The 16,577-nt window shown below is 35.7% G+C and overlaps 1 protein-coding gene across 6 annotated transcripts in view; it reads left to right on the forward strand.

Annotated features, from left to right (window-relative positions):
- The window catches only part of GBE1 (1,4-alpha-glucan branching enzyme 1), a 276,806-nt gene that overhangs the window by 87,030 nt on the left and 173,199 nt on the right, over positions 1 to 16,577 (forward strand). For all 6 annotated transcript variants that reach the window (XR_014823705.1, XR_014823702.1, XR_014823703.1 and 3 more), the window contains one exon: positions 4,465 to 4,580. Coding sequence is in view for 1 of the 6 variants with exons in the window: in XM_021070783.2 (XP_020926442.1) it covers positions 4,465 to 4,580 (116 nt within the window). In the remaining 5 variants the exon portion in view is untranslated. The remainder of the gene's footprint in view (positions 1 to 4,464; positions 4,581 to 16,577) is intronic.

Raw genomic sequence — 16,577 nt, forward strand, 5'->3', positions numbered from 1 at the left:
TTAATATTACTTTACTTTCGATTGTTTTCAGGAATAAAGTCTCATGACATTTCACATGACATAAATTTCCACAAAATGTGTCTTTCAACTCTTATTGTTTTGCCTTCTGTGTTTTTCTAAAGCAAATTTCATTTAAAATAAAAAAAATTAGTTTTATTTAATATTTTACACCACTCATTGGATGTTTAATTTTTATTTACTATTTTTATTTGCATACACCCATGATTATTTCCCACAGTTATATCCAGCTATACCTTAATTGTAGTTCCTTCTTTCTTAACTAAAGGTTTAATGTTAAGTTTATGAGAATAGATCAAAATCTAATAATTTTTCTGACTGTTTTGTTCCTGGACCTTAATTATCCTATGGAGAAAAGCTTATCTTACTCATTATTTTTGGAAAACCATTTTAGGGGTAAATTGATTTTATTAGAAAAAATCTTTCACATGCCTGCCATACTGTAGAAGTGGTTAGTTTGGTTGGTATCCATTTTTTGAATGGAAAGAAGCAAGACTATTTAATAAAGGAAGAAGGAGGAGAATGCAAGGATGAACACTGATTGAAGCCAGAATCAAGGAGATAAAAGACTGGCAGTGGTCTGGCTGAAGAGGGATTTATATGGGGAGATAATCGTCCAATGAAAAAAATATGAAGTCGTTTCTCACACATAAGCCCCTTTCAATGCTAACCCTCTCTCTCACTTATGAATTCTTTAGAATCTTCTACCATTGCTCAAGATTGTTGGTAGAATGGATTTTCTTTTTGAACATATATGACGGTGTTCCAAATTTTTCTTCCAACGTTGGAGTTTGGCAGGAGAAATGTACCTGCAGTGGAAGTTAACACCTGAATTGCTATGAGATGAGGTGTGCTAATCAAATGAAGCTCTTGAAAATAATAGAGAAAATGTTTTTATAATGTACAATTAAAAATATGTGTGTCAGAGGCACAATGAAAGGAAAATGTGATTTCAAAGTATTTCTCTTTGTACAAATGTTAAAACATTACTTGTTTAAATCTTAACTATAAGCTAAAGAACAATTTCAATCAATATTCAAAAACTAATATTCAAAAAATTTTACATTACTGAAAACACTGTTTACATAAATCTGCATATGAAAATTTCCCATGTAATTGAAGGTTCACTTTCTATTTTTTCTTTGTCTTTTTGAGGGCCACATCTGTGGCATATGAGGGTTCCCAGAGTAGGGGTCTAATCGGAGCTGTAGCTGCTGGCCTATGCCAGATCCCAGCCGCGTCTGCAACCTACACCACAGCTCACAGCAATGCTGGATCCTTAACCCACTGAGCGAGGCCAGGGATCAAACCCACAACCTCATGGTTCCTAATCAGATTCATTTCCGCTGCACCACGATGGGAACTCTGACGTTTCACTTTCAGAGTAACAAAGTCTTATTTATAGTTTAATTTTTAGATGATCCTATATTATATATTTTACTGTCCATTTTGGTGTACTGTTACTCATTTTAACCTTTACTGGATGAAATACGACTGTCATCTGAACACTAATTTTGAGTTCCGCATTGAGCGGGGCCTCCATTAAGTGCTTAGTTCATATTTAATGAATGAATGAATGAACTAATGAACTGTGCCCTTTATTTTCAAATCTAACTAACCAGGAAAAGATCTGCTGCTTGTCTTAAGTTTATTAATTGTTTTAAGTGATTAGCTTAAAAAGAAATGCAGTAATTGTAAAAAGTGTTATACTACCTAGATATTCATATTTCAAGCTTTTTTTTTTAATTTTTCTCTCTAATTATACCCTAAATTGTTTGCTTTGGAAAGGGATGTCACACCATAAGCAGGTGAAATACATTTGATGTTTTAGGGGCAGGAGAGTATAATAACATAGAGCCTGTTGAGCTGCTTCTGAAAATAAAATGCCTTTAAATATTTTCAGATTATTTTCTGATGAGGAGTAGAGAAATGTTTTGAAGGACTCTTTATTTAAATGTTTCTTACCCCTAATCTACTAATAAAATTCAGACTGGCAGAGAGTGAAGAACCTAGAGCTAATGGGGTGAAAGTATTGGTGTGAAAAGAGGAAATTATGACATAAAACAAACTTCGTATTGTTTTTCTTATCTTTTCAGTTAAAAAATGTCATTTCATAGCACTACAGTGCATAGCATCATAGGGCTGCTTAATTTTTTTTTAAACAGTGAAATAGTTTAGGCATAAGCAAATAGGGAAAATGTAATAAGCATCTCTGTGTACACCACCGAAAAAATAAAATGTTGCAGACATTATTAAAACTTCCTGTGTTCCCTTTCCTTTGCCCAATGGAAATGACAGTAGATTTGATATTTGAAACTCTCATTTTTCTTTTGAGATTTTTGCTACATATGTATGTATCTATTTTATACAATACTGTTTTGCATGTTTCTTGAACTTGATATAAATGGTATTTTTATTACCCTTTAACATGAACTTTCATATTTTGGCTATTTCTATATAGTGATACATATGTATATATATATATCATATTACTCAATGAATTTATTACATTTATAGTTGTGCAATGATGTAGCATTTCCATCCCACACCCCCAGCACATCCCTCCACCCCCCAACCTCTCTCTTTTGGAAACCATAAGTTTTTCAAAGTCTGCGAGTCAGTATCTGTTCTGCAAAGAAGTTCATTGTGTCCTTTTTTCAGATTCCATGTCAGTGATAGCATTTGATGTTGTTGTCTCATTGTATGACTGACTTCACTCAGAATGATAATTTCTAGGTCCATCCATGTTGCTAAAAATGCTGTTATTTTGTTCCTTTTAATGTCTGAGTAATATTCCATTGTGTATATGTACCACATCTTCTTGATCCACTCCTTTGTCAATGGACATTTAGGTTGTTTCCATGTCTTGGCTGTTGTATATAGTGCTGCAGTGAACATTGGAGTACATGTGTCTTTTCGAGTCATGGTTTTCTCTGGATAGATGCCCAGGAGTGGGATTGCTGGATCAAATGGTAGTTCTATTTTTAGTTTTCTGAGGAATCTCCATACTGTTTTCCACAGTGGTTGCACCAATTTACATTCCCACCAACAGTGTAATAGCGTTAAGAGTGAGCTTGAGCATCATTGTGTTACGTTTATTGGCCTTTCACTTGTCTTCCTCTGAATATCTTTGTTGATTTCTCTATTGATTTGTTTTCTTTTTTGATTGATTTATAAATCTTCATATATTTTGGATGCTTTTTCTTAATATATTCATTACCAATATATTCTTTCAATGGGTAGTTTGTCTTATTCTATCTACCTATCTATCTATCTATATATGAATAAAATTCTGTAATTTTAGTGGACAAATTCGTTAGGCTTTTCCTTAAGGTTTTTTTTGTGTGTGTTGCTTTAAAAAAACTTTAAATCCAAGATTATAAATATATTCTCCTATATTTTATTACAAGAATTTTATAGTTTTGTCTGTCATATTTAAACATTATGCTCAGATGATTCTTTGGTATATTATAAGGTAGAGATCCATTTCATTTTTTTTTTTTTTGTAAGGATAACCAATCGTCCCAACATCACTTTTTAAACAGTGTGTCCTTTAGTCACTGATTTTTAATGCCGTCTTTATTACATGTTAAATTTCCTTGTGTGGATGGATCTGTTGTTGTTATTTTTGGCTTTCTTCTGGCATCTGCAATCTCCCTCTCCTTTACCTCTTGTATTTCATAACCTTCTGCCATTCTTGTTTGAGGCATTTTTTTAGATTTTAACTCTGTCACACACTTGCGGATTTGGATAATATGATTTTAATTATTTTTCACCATTTTTTATATACCATGAGAAATATCTAATTGCCTAGAATGCATTTTTATTTTTTTCATATTATCTCTCTTTGTTGACAGTGTTTCTTAAAAAAGAACCCATCATCTATTTATTGATGGAAGTATTAGAGTTGAAAGTTCAATGGAAAATGTGTTATAATCTCAGTTTTAAGATGCAAAAGGCAAACTTTTAAATACACTTCTTAAAAATAAGAATAAACTGATTTTTCTAAATGGCTAGTAGAATATTTTGTTTAGCACCTTAGAAAACAATGTTTTTTAGTCAATTTGATTCTGTGTTAGTAGGCAGTATATTATGCTTTAATTGAAATTCATTGACTATTTGTCCTATTATGCTTTTTTTTTTTTTTTTTTTTTTTTTTTTTTTTTTTAACAGCCACACTTGCAGCATATGGAAGTTCCCAGGCTAGGGTTTGAATTGGAGCTGCAGCTGCAGGCCTATGGCACAGCCATGGCAATATCAGATCTGAGCTGCATGCACCTGTGACCTATGCTGCAGCTTACAGCAAAGCCAGATCCTTAACCCAGTGAGCAAGGCCAGGGATCGAACCCACTTCCTCAAGGACACTGTATTGGTTTCTTAGCCTACTGAGTCAAAGTGGGAACTCTCTTATCCTGCTGTTGTTAACTGATCTTCATTATTTTTCAGATGATTGGAATCCATTTTCATACCCATATAAAAAACTGGATTTTGGGAAATGGGAGCTGTATATCCCACCGAAGCAGAATAGATCTGTCCTAGTACCTCATGGATCCAAATTAAAGGTATTTTCCTTCCTTCAGTTTTTATTTGAATTTACTGCTTTCTTTATGTTCTTTATGCAAAGTTTGATTTAAAATATTAGAATGTAAACCGATATGTAATAATTATGGGAGAAACAGTATAAATTTTAAAATAGAAGAAAATTTAAAAGAAGTCATCAACACATTGAAATGTGTTAGACTGGAACTGTTTGGTTGATAAAATACTGAAAGTTGTATTATTATCAACTTTGGAACCTTATCTAAGGATGATTGAATAATTCTAAAAGTTTAGCGTGGGAAGCAAAGTTTAATTAAAAATAATGAAACCTCTCTCTATTTTTAAAATTTTTTTATTTTTTATTTTATTTTTTTGTCTTTTATGGCTGCACCAGCAGCATATGGAGGTTTCCAGGCTAGGGGTCGCATCAGAGCTGTAGCTGCTGGTCTGCGCCAGAGCCACAGTAACACAGGATCTGAGCTGCATCTGTGACCTACACCACAGCTCACAGAAACGCAGGATCCTTAACCCACTGAGTAAGGCCAGGGATTGAACCAGCATCCTCATGGATGCTAGTTGGGTTCGTTAACTACGGAGCCATGTTGGGAACTCCAAGACCTTTCTTTAAATTAGCAAAAGTAGAGAAAATTTTTCTGTAGAGACAGACTTGATATGATTGATTTTGTGGTAAGTTGTATGAATGTGGAAGGCAGTACTGTGTTGGAGACCCATACCTTTTGGGGATATGATTTTCCTGGTCTCTTTCTAGTCTTTGATATCAGGGCTCTTACTTTTGTTGTCCTCCTTGGTTAAGGCCCTTGGATTCGTCTAGGGATCTGCCTGTCCTCTGCTGTTTGCTTTGGCTGACCATGCTGTTCTGCATTCAGGGTGTGCAGAGTCAACACAGCTGCCCTCATCTGTCTCCTCAAGGGAGGCTTTTAGGAGGGATCCCCAAATCTGGATTACAGATTACAGATTTGATTACTTGAGAGGCAGTTTAAATTCCTTGAATATTTACTTGATTTTTATCTCATGCTAATCAATGCTATAATATTTCCCTGCCCCTCGTATCTCTTTCCCTTCTTTGGACATGTGATAGCATTCATAGCATTTATCATGATAAATCCTATGATTGAATTATTATGGGTTTACTGGCATTTGGTATTTAAGAGTATTAACTAGAGTTACTTAAAGTATATTTAAAATAAGAAAAAAATCATGGTATGTTTACTGTGCCTTTTTTTTTTTTTTTTTTTTTTTTTTACAAATAATGAAATTATAAATGTATCTGAAAACACTGAAATATTGCCACACATAATATGGTTACCAGAAGAGCAATATTGTCTGGAATAAAGAGACATTTTAACATGGGATGGCAGCCAAGGTTCTTCTTAATCTGTAGTGAAAAGGAGAAAAAGTAGCTATAGTATTCAATACGAGGGATTTACATTTAATATAAATAATCCCTTTTCCAAGTCAGTATAAGCTTCATGAGAGCAGGGGCCTTTGCTGTTTTGTTTGCTAATACTATATATTCACATTTCTTAGAAGACTGTCTGCCACAGAGTAGGCACTCAAGAAATATTTATTGAATGTTAAAGCCATTTTGAGGCCCAGTCTTTGAAGGAATAAACCACAGAGCTTGATTTCTCTGTGGTCTATAAGGCTTGATTTTAGGAAACTGAGAGGCAAGGTGACTATTATAGTCCTAGTTGCTTTGTTCTTAGCACCATTTGTTTTGTTATGTTTTGTTTTTAAGAACTGAATTTACTAATATTTTAAAAGGCTGCAGAATTTTTTTCGTCTTCTTGAATTAGAAAATTTTATGGGCTCTAACACCTTACCTCGTCTTTGCATTAAATGGTTAATGGAATTTTTTTTTTTGCTAATTTTTTAAATTGAAGTATAGTTGATTTACAATATTATATTAGTTTTAGGTGTACAACATAGTGATTTGGTATTTTTATAGATTATATTTCATTTAAAGTTATGACAAAATGATGGCTGTATTTCCCTGGGCAGTATAACGTATCCTTGTTGCTCATTTATTTTGTATGTAATACTTTGTTTTTCTTAATCATGAATGCCTATCTCCCTGCTTCCTTCTCCCCTGTCCACACTGGTAACCACTATTTATTCACCATGTTAATTTTTTGTTTGTTTGTTGTTATATACAGTGAAGGAATTAATTTTCATTTTTTTGTTATATATTGGGAAAACAATTACTAGGAATGAATGATTATTGATGTATATATAGGAAATGATGATAGGCATTTGCCTCGACCATCCAATTTCAAGTCTTTTATACTTTCTGCTATGGTGTGAATATTTGTGCCTCCCTCCAAATCATATGTTGAAATCCTAATTCCTTATATGATGGTACTAGTACTTGGGGCTTTAGGAGATGCTTAAGTCAGTCATGAAGGTGTAGCCATCTGAATAGGATTAGTGCCCATATGAGGGAGGCTTCAGAGTGATTCCTGGCCCCTCCACCAAATGAAGATACAGTAAGAAATGTGCAGCTTGGAGGAGGGCCCTCACCAGATCATGGTGGCAGCTGATCTTGAATTTCTAGCCTCTAGAACTGTGAGACGTCAGTTTTGGTTGTTTGTAAGCCACTCAGTCTCTGGTATTTTGCTATAGCAGCCCATTCGGACTAAGGTACTTTTGACGCTATTCTCTGTCCTGTGCTTTCTTTCATAAATTTATTTGATGCAGATGTAATGAAATAATTTAAAAAGCATCTTTTACTTTTTTATGTGGCCTTAAAAATATCTCACAGTAAATAAACATACAACAAATATCAAGTTAACTGTTGTGTAATCTTTCTTCATTATTCTATAAAGATTTTAGTGAAGATAAATTTATTGGAAACTTAGGACCAAAATATCACTCATAATATTTGGATGTTTCAAATTTTGGGAAACATTTAGATTTTATTATAGTGTCAATATGGTGATATAATTAGTTTTTCATTTATAGGAAATGATGTATGAGATTTTCTTTTGGGGACAGGGTAGGGTTATATTCTCTATACAAAAACCAGTAAGTTGGAGTTCCCATTGTGGCTCAGCAGATTAAGGACCTGACATAGGCTCCAGAGGATGCAGGTTTGATCTCTGGCCTCCCAGTGGGTTAAGGATCTGGCATTGCCACAAGCTGTAGCATAGGTCACCGATGCAGCTTGGGTCAGTGTTGCTATGGCTGTGGCATAGGTCAGCAGCTGCAACTCTGATTTGATCCATAGCATAGAAACTTCCATATGCTGCAAGTGTGGCCATAAAAAGAAGAAAAAAAATCACCAACTTGTGGTTTTTGGCCTTTCAATCTGAAATTGTCCCTAGGTAGTCTACCACAGTAATTAAAACTCTCGTTTTAAATTGAACTTGAAAATTTATTTCAGTCTACAAGGAATTGACCTTTATAACTCACTTGTGGATGTTTCTCTTATGAATTATGTGGTAATCATTGACAAAAAAGAATTTATCACCTACCATTGAAATAAAGCTTTGTTTTCTCTGCAAAACACCATTTTTTTCCAATGGAACACTTTGGAAAAAGATACCTAATTACTTGTATGGTGATGTAAATGTCTCTTTTCTGTGTTTTTAAGTAAGTTTACCAAACAAAATATTATTTATTTATTTATTTATTTTTGTCTTTTCTAGGGCCGCACCCATGGCATATGGAGGTTTCCAGGCTAGGGATTGAATTGGAGCTGTAGCCACCGGCCTACACCAGAGCCACAGCAACGCGGGATCTGAACCATGTTTGCGACCTACACCACAGCTCATGGCAACTCCGGATCCTTAACCCACTGACAGAGGCCAGGGATCGAACCAGTAACCTCATGGTTCCTAGTTGGATTCATTAACCACTGAGCCATGACGGGAACAAAATATTTTAAAAATAAAGTAATATAATAAGGTGATATTCAAGGCTATAAAGATATAAGGAAAGAACAGAAGTCTGTGTTCCTAAGGAATAAATAGTCATATATTACTCGTGTCTTTGATACTTCTTCTTTTGAATGCATAGCCAAATTAATTATGTAAAGGTATTTTTTGTTCCTTATTTTAAGGGATACACTTTTAATAACAATTCTACTTAAAAAAAAAATTCTCAAGGTGTTTCATAGGAATTTAACATAATTATTTAGGTTCTGCCATTTGTCAGGTACTGTCCTTGTTCCGTGATGCTTGAACTGAATTATAGTATATATGTGGGATGTGTGTGTGTTTTAAAAATAAAGTGCTATTGGAGCAAAATATTAGTGAACAGTTTATTCATTCTGTGATAGTAACAGGGGAAATAACAGAAGGGCAGTGACATTCAAGCACACTTGGTAACATGTTTAGAAGTTGCCCAGAGAGATAGAAAGATGAAGGCTGTTTTAACTCGGTGTACTGCATGAATAAAAGTGTGTGTATTGATTGAAGTTCCAACAGGAAGCAACGGCATACTGAAAATAGGACAGTTTGAACAGTTTTGTTTATTTTTTTCTTTCCACCTCCGAAAGGCTGTTTTCAAAGTTGAACATGCGAGGGATCTGCTCTAGAGTTCAAAGGAGAGTGGGGTGAGGGGACTTAGCAACACCCATACTAACCTTGCCTAGGCCACAAGGAACATGGGATCAATTACTAGAACCCAGAGGGAGACCGAATCAGCCATCTTGAGAGGAGCACTGAGTTTTGGTGACAGATGTGGTTAATTCATGACTACCTTGCAGGGAAGGAGCTAGGGGAATAAGGAAACAAATACTCTGATCTCTCACTCTTCTTCCTTTCTCTGACCTCTTCCTGTGGTTCCACATTGCCCAGTCCAATAAAAAGCCAGAGTTCTGGGAAATATGGTCCACATCAATTAGCCTCCTGGGGCAGAAAGCCAATGATAAGTGGATCTGACTGACTAGTAAAATGGGGCTCAGGAGGTCAGTGAAAGAGTGCAGGTCAAGAGAAGTGAGAGTTCCAGGGAAAGTAAACCTGAAAGGTGGGTTGGAGGCAAACTGAAGAATTCCTTTCTTTTCTTCTGATTTCTGTTTTCTTTTCTTAAAAATTATTTCTATTAATATCCATTTGACTAGCAATGACAATCAGGATTATCTTCTTTTAGGAAGGTCCCTGGTGGCCTAGCAGTTAAAGGATCCACCCTTGTCACTGAGGTCTGGGTTCGATCCCTGGCTCAGGAACTTCTACTGCTATGGATAGGGCCCCAAAAAAAGAAAATTTTTTGTTTGTTTCTAGAGATGCACCTGCAGCATATGGAAGTTTCCCGGCTAGGGGTCCAATCAGAGCTCCAAATTGGAGCCAAGTTTACAACATATGCAGGATCCTTAACCCACGGAGTGAGGCCAGGGATTGAAGCCACATCCTTATGGTTATTAGTTGGACTCTTAACCTGCTGAGCCACATTGGGAACTCCACGCATTGTCTTCTTTGAAGTGTTTATTTAGGATGTTTATGTACTTTAACTTTTCTTTGCCAAATCAGTAACAAAATGGATTAGAATAGAGGTTTCTTGATGCCAGACCTTGAACCTTTTCAAAGGGTTGTATAATAGTGATCTTTAGAGCTAAAATAACAAAATGCTGTATTCTGGGCAGTGTAAACAACAGAAATTTAATTTCTCACAGTTCTGAAGGCTGGAAGTCTGAGATCAGCCAGCATGGTTGGGTTCCAGTGAGCATTATTTTCCTGGCTTAAAGATGGCTGCCTTCTTGCTGTGTCCTCACATGGCAAGAATCTTATCATCAGGCCCCCAGGCTTATGCCTTCCATTTAAACCTAATTTTCTTCCAAATGCCCTGTCTCAACATACCATCACAGTGGGGGTTAGGGCTTCAACAATGAATTTGGAGGAGGGCACATTTCAATTCAGAGCAGATCCTATTTCTTTCTGAATTATATTTAGATGATATACAATTGATGAATAGAAAAGAGTCATGGAACCCAACACCCACATTTACAGTTTTCTCAGATGAGACACATGAAAGAAATTAGAGATTACTTTACATTCATATTTAATTTGATCCTTATGGTAACACTGTGAAATAAGATACTGTTATTACATATCATTTCATGATGAGTATACTGAAGTTTAGAGAGGTTAAGTAGATGGTATTATTGCCTGGGCTTGCATTCTGGCTTCGCTAATAGCAAAGTCTGTCCTCCTATCCATAATGCCACTACTGGTCAGGTTGAAGGTTCACAGAGAAAAAATGGGGGGGAAGAAAGTGATAACAGAGGAAGTAGAACTTGAGCCTTGTCTCAGATTTAACACACCATTTTATACCATATTTGGTTTTGCTTTTTTTGTGGAGACTATCACCCTCATTTTTCAGGGTGTTAAGTATTGAAGTGACCTTCCCTGAACATCAAAAGGAGATAGATGGTTTATAGAAAGAGTTTGGGTTTTAGAGGATAAGAGATCAAATTTATCATGTAAAATTAAACAATTATTGAGAGCTAGAATGAAATTGCTAGGCAGAAGGATGCCATTGGGCAGGGATGTGGCATGTTAAAATGTTAGTATCTAAATATTTAGTTAAGAAGGTTAATCTCACAAGCAATTTATCCTTTATTTCTGGAATATTTTCTTATGTTATTTTTTTGCCCATTTCTTTCTCTCCACATTTTTGTCCACTGTTTCAGGAAATTCTAACCTTTTGATATCTAATCTCCTATATTTTCTATCTTTTTGTCAAGTTGCCCATCATTTTGACTTTCTGTTCCACTTTCAGAAATTACTTATCTTCCATCTGCTTTTATTTAAGTAATCACATTAAAAACATTTCTAATGACATGCTTATGTTCTCTACCTTTTATCATTGATTCCATCATTGTTAAATGCCCAAAGATACATTTATCTTTTTGAAAATATTATAGATGTTTTAGTTTTCCCCAAGTTTTCTTCTTATTCCCTCATCCTGTCACTATTTTTTCAGGCTTTTTTTCCCTGTGTTTTTAAAAATTCCTTGTTTTTTGCATTGCAGGCTATCTTGAAATGACTGGTGATCCATGGTTATATAATCATATTTTAGAATGAGTTAGGAAAAGGCAGTTGAAAATTCTGTTCCCAGTGAACTTTGTTCCTGGTGATCGTCACTGTTGGGTAGTCAGAAAGTGGGCCAGCCTTTATGTTGATGACAATAAGTGAAAGCTTTTTTCTGAAATTATTAATTTTTCCAGCCAGAGATGAATCTTACAGTCTCTTACAAGGAGTGGGTAGAAGGGGTATGTGAGGCAGCTGGCATCCATGGATAAGGACAGGGAAAGTAGGTAAAGGTCTTAACTTTCAGTAAGACACTGAATCCCTAGTTTTCACCTATGTGATTCACTTATGCCATCTGCTGTGCTCATTGTTTCTGGATTTGGGCCTTCCTACTTCAGTGTTTCTTAGAGAGTGAAACTCTGATCTCCCATTGGAGGGGTAAGAGGTGACATTTTGAAGGGATACACATTTATCTGTATGGGTTAGGGAGAAGGCTTGGCTCAAGAGCCTACAGCCCTCTTATTTGATACTGCATCTTATTTTTTCTTTTTTTTTTTCTTTTTTTTTTTTTTTTTTCGTTTTTAGGGCTGTACCTGTGGCTTATGTAAGTTCCCAAGCTAGGGGTCAAATTGGAGCTACACCACAGCCACAGCAACATAAGATCCCTTAACCCACTGAGCTGAGTGAGACCAGGGATTGAACTCACACCCTCATGGATACTGGTTGGGTTTGTTTCCACTGAGCCACAACAGGAACTCCTTGACATTGCATCTTACCTTCTACCAGTACCAGGAGCCTCGAGATGCCCAGTCTCCTAGGGTTTCCGTAAAGCAAATTGACCAGCTCTCTTCAGGTTCTTCTTCTTAAAGAGCAGATTTTAATTTTTGCCTGTCTACTTAGTTTCTTACCCCTCCTACTACTTTCTAAGTTCCAAAACATTGTTCAATTTCTGTTCTCTTGTTGCCTCCTTTTCTTTCTCTGTTAATACTTTTTGCATTGCTTTGCTGTTATTTATTTCAATGGAAGTTTGGTAGGTGTGTCATTTTAAAGTCATACTTCTTAAAAACCCTTTTTATTTTTTAAATTTTTATATTATTTTTTTTCTTTTTATGGCTGCACCCACCACATATGGAAATTCCAGGAATAGGGGTCAAATTGAAGCTACAGCTGCAGGTCTGCACCACAGCGATGGTGAGGCTGGACCTGATCTGCATCTGTGACCTGTGACACTGCTTGTTCCAAAGCCGGATCATTAACCACTGAGAGAGGCCAGGAGTTGATCCTGCATCCTCCTGGACACTATGAAGGGTTCTTAATCCGCTGAGCCACAATGGGAACCCAGGTTAAACACCCTTGTTTAAATAAAAGAAGAAAAAGTGCACCTATTGGATAGAAGAATATTTTATAATTCTGGGGTCTCAATTAGGTATTACATTCCTATCATATGCCATGATTATAAAATTTTGGTCTGACTGATAATGTCTTACTTGTGATATATTTACATATTATTATATGTGATAAAGATTTTCTTGTCTGTGACCCACAGAAAATTCTTTACTCACTTCATCTATTACCTGGTTCAACTTAAATCAACCTTTAAGACTCTGAAACATCTAATTGTGGGAGGATGTGTAGTTAAAATTAGATGCACTTTCCCTTACCACAAAGCTTATAATTTTTTGTGTTTGCAAAATACAACATGAATGTTAATGAACCTAAATAACCTACTAGGAAATGGTCTTCCTCTGTAGATGAGGCTAAAGTCTTTTTAATTTCATTCATTTTTCTTTTCTTTTCCTCCTGAAGCTCTCTAGAATGTGAGTAGGAAACACGAATTAAATGTGTAAATTTCCAAAGCAGTCTATTTGCCAATCTGTAGCATAACTCTGCCTACAGGGTGGGTGAGGTTGAAAGTGGGTGTGTTTCCTTCTATTTTAAGCTTGCATCACATTAATTTCTTTTACAAATTTTGCTCTTTTTGTTTCTTAATATCTTAGCACATATTTACTTCTATATTTTCTGCACTTGGCATATTGCACTGTCTTTTCTGGATACATGTGAAGAAATAAAATATATGCACTTTGAATTTATTGTTCACTTAGGAACTCACCATAAAATGAGTCACTTGAGCATTCTGTAGCTGGCAAGGTAGTAGAGAAAGAAACTTTTTTTTTTTTTAAAGAAGTTTTTAACAGAAAAGTAGAAGTAAATAAATAGAATATGTGATTATTACTTTTTTAAATTTGTTAATTCCCTTCATTTTTGGTTAAATATTAATGGGGTCCAGAAGGGACCCAAGAGAGAAGATGACAGAAAGAGGACAAGGATTGGAGATTCTTAGGAAACTAGAAAGATTGAGGAGAATAAAGGTCACAGGTTGAATAGTTAGTTAGGGAATGATTATGAGGAGAGATTCATTTTAAGCTTGGTCTTGAGAGAGTTAGTGGGTATAGGTTAATGATTGATTGTCAGAGAATAAAAGAATATAAAGTCAGGCAAGATTGTACAGGAGTTAACCAGTTCTATGTTGGAGACAATGGTCAGTTTGACTCGTATTGACTTATGAAGCTGTCAGATATATAACGAAACTAAATAGTGAATCTATTTTAGATTTTCCTTTAAAAGCATGCAGGGCAATACAGTTGCTAAATTTTGATAAAGGTTCTTTTTGCTTCTTCTTAAATCTTACATTTCTAACTTTAAAAAAAGATAATTTTTAATAATGAACAATTTATTTATTTATTTATTTATTATTTATTATTGTTATTTTTTTTTAGGACTACACCATGGCATATGGAAGTTCCCAGGCTAGGGGTTAAATCAGAGCTACAGCTGCCAGCCACAGCCACAGCAACACTAGATCCCAGCCACGTCTGCAACCTACACCACAGCTCATGGTAGCGTCAGATCCCCGACCCACTGAGAGAGGCCAGGGATCAAACCCGCATCCTGATGGATACTAGTTGAGGTTTCCACTGCACCACAAAGGGAACTGAACAATTTATTCTTTAACTTTTTTTTTTTTTTACTTTTTTCTAGGGCTTTGAGCCTTAATGATCTCATTTTTTTTTTTCCTCACAAATGTTCGTACTCTCTCTTCTAGAGCATATAAAAATGCTGAAGTAATCTCATTTTCAGTTAACAAAAATTAGTTGCTGTTAATGGACCCTGAGTGTTCTCTTTTTCTTTTATATTGTAAAGATTCACAGACAGAGCTTTACTACCATGTGCATCTGCTCTTTCTGTATCCACACTTGATTTCAATCCTCTCCTACTCTAATTTGATAATAAAAAATAAAATAAAATAGTACAGATAGCCGGATGGTGATAATTTACATTTAAGATTTATGAATGAAGCAGTATAAATCTCGTTTACCATTCTGAATCATTTGAACCATGTATTCGCATTAGTATTTCATATAAATTTATAGATGATGGGGAGTTCCCGTTGTGGCGCAGTGGTTAACAAATCCGACTAGGAACCATGAGGTTGCGGGTTCGGTCCCTGCCCTTGCTCAGTGGGTTAACCATCTGGCGTTGCCTTGAGCTGTGGTGTAGGTTGCAGATGCAGCTCGGATCCCTCGTTGCTGTGGCTCTGGCGTAGGCCGGTGGCTACATCTCCGATTCGACCCCTAGCCTGGGAACCTCCATATGCCGTGGGAGCGGCCCAAGAAATAGCTAAAAAGACAAAAAAAAAAAAAAAAAAAAAAAAATTATAGATGAGTTCCACTGTGCCATGGCCTATGATAGGATCTCCGTCTTCTGCAGTTCCTGAGTGATCATTTCTAGTTATGCCACAGATAAAGTACATTCTTTTGCTCTGTACCACCTGCCAACTTAAACTTGTCATAAATCATTATTTTTGCAGCTTACTTGTTAACACTTTCTTTTCCTATGGCACATCCTGTAGAAATTCTTTTTGCCAGGACTTGAGATCTTATGTATTTGTCTAGGATTAAAATTTATATATTACTATATGTGTGTGTGTGTGTGTGTGTGTGTGTGTGTGTATGCATATATGTATAATTTATATTGATAGTTAAATACATAGATTTATATTTATAATTTTATTATATATGGTTTTGTCTTATATCCAGTGTTGCTGATAAAAATCCTGATAATTTGATTCTTACTCCTTTGAATGTAATCACCCTTTTCTCGTGGAAGTCACTCAGATTTTCTCTTTATCCTTGATGTTCTAAAAATTTTACTGCCCTCTGCCCTAATAAAGGATTTCACATTTTACTCATTTCTCAAAATAGTCTTATTCTCATACTGCATCTTCCCCTTGGTTCTCATTTTTTTCCCACACATTTTCATATTTTAGCCATAATCATCCTTCTAAAATTTGAAATCTGCTGCTTCTACTTTAAAACCTTTGTGATAAACTCTCCCCACCTCCGATTTAGTTATGTAGCCAGAGTTTCCAAACTGTGTGTCAGGAAGCTGATCTGATCAGTTTTCAGATTTCCCAGTGCTCACCTGAAATAAGGAGATTCCTTTTCTGTTTTATAGCTGGGCTCCCATGTACAGTTATGTCTCAATAATGATTTCTCTGTTTTGAAAGAACTGAACAACATTAGCCTCTAGGATGAATTCCATATTCCTTAGCTTACCATACAAAGTCCTTCATGCTCCGGCCTTTGAATTCCTCTCCAGCTTTGACTTTATCCTTGTCTCAGTCTGTTTGAGTTGCTATGATAAAGTACCATAGACTGAGTGCCTTATAAACAACAGAAATGTATTTCTTCCAGTTCTGGAGGCTAGAAGTATGAGATGATGGTGCCAGCATGGTCGAGTTCTAGTGAGGGTTCTTCTCTAGGTCTCAGACTGCCAGCTTCTCATTGTCAACTTCTCTTCACATAGTAGAGAAAGAACAGAGGGAGGAAACAGGCTCTCTAGTGACTCTAGTGGGGGCAATAATCCCATTCCTGAGAGTTCTACCCTCTTGACCTCGCCTAATGCTCATTACCTCCTAAAGGCCCCACCTCGTAATACCATTGGACTGCACAGCTGGGATTCAACATATAA

The sequence above is a fragment of the Sus scrofa genome, chromosome 13 (assembly GCF_054392235.1).
Source record: "Sus scrofa isolate SSC_HxYL_T2T_F1_AM1 chromosome 13, Sscrofa_HxYL_maternal_Yorkshire_Landrace_v2.0, whole genome shotgun sequence".
Lineage (NCBI taxonomy): Eukaryota > Metazoa > Chordata > Mammalia > Artiodactyla > Suidae > Sus > Sus scrofa.